Source organism: Cyprinodon variegatus, unplaced genomic scaffold (assembly GCF_000732505.1).
Source record: "Cyprinodon variegatus isolate N-32 unplaced genomic scaffold, C_variegatus-1.0 Scaffold82, whole genome shotgun sequence".
NCBI classification, from domain to species: domain Eukaryota; kingdom Metazoa; phylum Chordata; class Actinopteri; order Cyprinodontiformes; family Cyprinodontidae; genus Cyprinodon; species Cyprinodon variegatus.
This window is the reverse complement of record NW_015150535.1, coordinates 340,449-342,714: the sequence shown is the minus strand read 5'-3', so window position 1 is coordinate 342,714 and position 2,266 is coordinate 340,449. Positions and strand designations below refer to the sequence as shown.

At 36.0% G+C, this 2,266-nt stretch overlaps 1 protein-coding gene across 1 annotated transcript in view; it reads right to left on the bottom strand.

Moving 5' to 3' along the window:
• The window catches only part of mamdc2 (MAM domain containing 2), a 37,501-nt gene that overhangs the window by 22,748 nt on the left and 12,487 nt on the right, over positions 1-2,266 (bottom strand). The window contains exon 4 of the mRNA XM_015373173.1: positions 1,576-1,660. Coding sequence (XP_015228659.1) covers positions 1,576-1,660 — 85 coding nt within the window. The remainder of the gene's footprint in view (positions 1-1,575; positions 1,661-2,266) is intronic.

Here is a 2,266-nt window from a genome sequence, read left to right as displayed (position 1 = left end):
TTACAAGAATAAAGTCGTAATATTACAAGAATAAAGTTGCAACATAACGAGAATAAAGTCGTAATATTACCAGAATAAAGTCATAGAAATATGAGAATAAAGTTGAAACAATAGGGTAATAAAGTCTTAATATTACGAGAATAAAGTCGTCATATTAGGAGAATTAAGTCATAAAATTGCAAGAATCATGTTGCAACATTACAACAATAAAGTCGTAATATTACAAGAAAAATGTAATTTACGAGAATAAAGTTGCAACATTACAAGAATAAATTCTTAATACTACAAGAATAAAGTTGCAACATAACGAGAATAAAGTCGTAATATTACCAGAATAAAGTCATAAAATTAGGAGTATAAAGTCATAAAATTGCAAGAATTATCTCGCAACATTACGAGAATAAAGTTGTCATATTATGCGATTAAAGTCCTTATATTACAAGAATAAAGCTTTATTTTATGACAACTTTACAAAAAGCACTTTCTTCCCTTTAAGGAGGAATGTTGAGCATTATGTTATACTTTGGCATCGGTTTAACAAATAAGGAAATCTTTTAGTGCAGCAGCATCAAATTGGTCAGTATATTAAAGTGGTGCTGGTTGGCCTTCATATGTTAATCGGAGCTCAAAGCTTTCTTTTTGAAACGGGTTGTAGTATGATGACTTCATTCTCGTAATTTTTCAACTTTATTCTCGGAAATGTACAACTTTATTCTCATAATGTTACGATTTTATTCTTCTAATATTACAACTTTATCATAATTCTATAACTTTGTTCTTTTTAAAAAAAAATAAAAAAATCTCTAGCCTGGCCCTAATACTCCGTCCTAATGCGGGTTGGATATTAATTCAGAAATAAACTATTGAAGAGAACGCTAATAGTCTGAGAAGTAGCCAAATACAGGCAGTTTTCTTTCTTAGGTTGTTTTAACCTTCAAAGAAAAAAAAGTTGACATTAGCGCATAGAAATATATTTTCATGTAAGCAGGAAGGAATCTATAGTTGCATAAAAAGCAAGCTACTAGCGCAGAGAAGGAGCATGCACTCATGTTTATGATATATATTAGTGGGCTTTTGATATTGAATCTGCAAGCATAGACGTTCAAAATTCACATCTGTGGTTTAAGTAAAACTGCTCATGTCTGTTTTTATTATGTGTGTGCACTTCTGGCAGCATTTTAACTTCATATTCTAGGCGTTTTTAGATGTGCTGTTCTGCAGACCTAGATCCACATGCAGACAGTCACGGGGGATGTTTTCAGACTGGCTCACTAAGTTCATATGCAGAAAGGCGTAAACTGGTGTGAACTTAATGGCTTCCCTCACTCCTCTCACACATCATCTAACTTCTCGAAAAAAAAATTAACCTTATGGCCTCTTAACCTTAAAGTGTAAGTGCACAGATTAGTCAACAATCTTTTCATGTACTGATGGGGATACACCCTTTGTTTTCATCCTAGTGTCCAAGCTTTAGAGACGGGGAGCAGATGGTCTCTATCAAGATGTGGAATATGTTTTTTTTTTGCACTTAGTTAAGATGTAAGAGTCATACACAGCATAAATGAAGTCACCCACCCAGGCAGTATCCAGGGCTGATGTGGATCTCAAAGATGGCCACGCTGCTCCCTGCGCTCGGTCCAGCTCTACCATTAATCACAATCTATGCAAAACCAGAGGGGGTAGACGGAGGGATCAGCAGAGGAATGGTAGGTCACGGGGTTAAAGATTAAACACAGTAAAACACCCAGAAATGCAATCCATGTGTAGAAGGTTTAATATAAATTAGCTGGTCGATCAGAGGAGATTGGACCAGAACATGCATGTTTTATTTGGACATGTTTTGATATCAGCGACATTAAAAGGCAGAACCATTTAACAGCCAATGTTAGGACTCTCTGCTGAAGTGTTTATACGCTGTGGGGCCCACACATGGCGGAGGTCTGGCATCTCATCATCGTGGTCCCCCGTCCTGTCAAAGTGGGTTCTGCATCAGCTCATAATATAAACACCAGCAACAAGGTTCACACTGTGTTGATGTTATGATAAAAGTGCAGCAAATCGACCTAATTTTAGATCTATGTTGTTAATTCAGCTAAAATTTTTCTGCTTCATCCTTAAGGACTGAAGAAAGAAAGGTGTGGGGAAAATTTAAAATAACATCAAATTTGACTTTTAAAAAACACTTTTTTTCTTCCACATCATTGTGCAAGGATGGATGGATGGATGGTGGGTTGGACTGAGGGATGGATGGATGGATGGATGGATG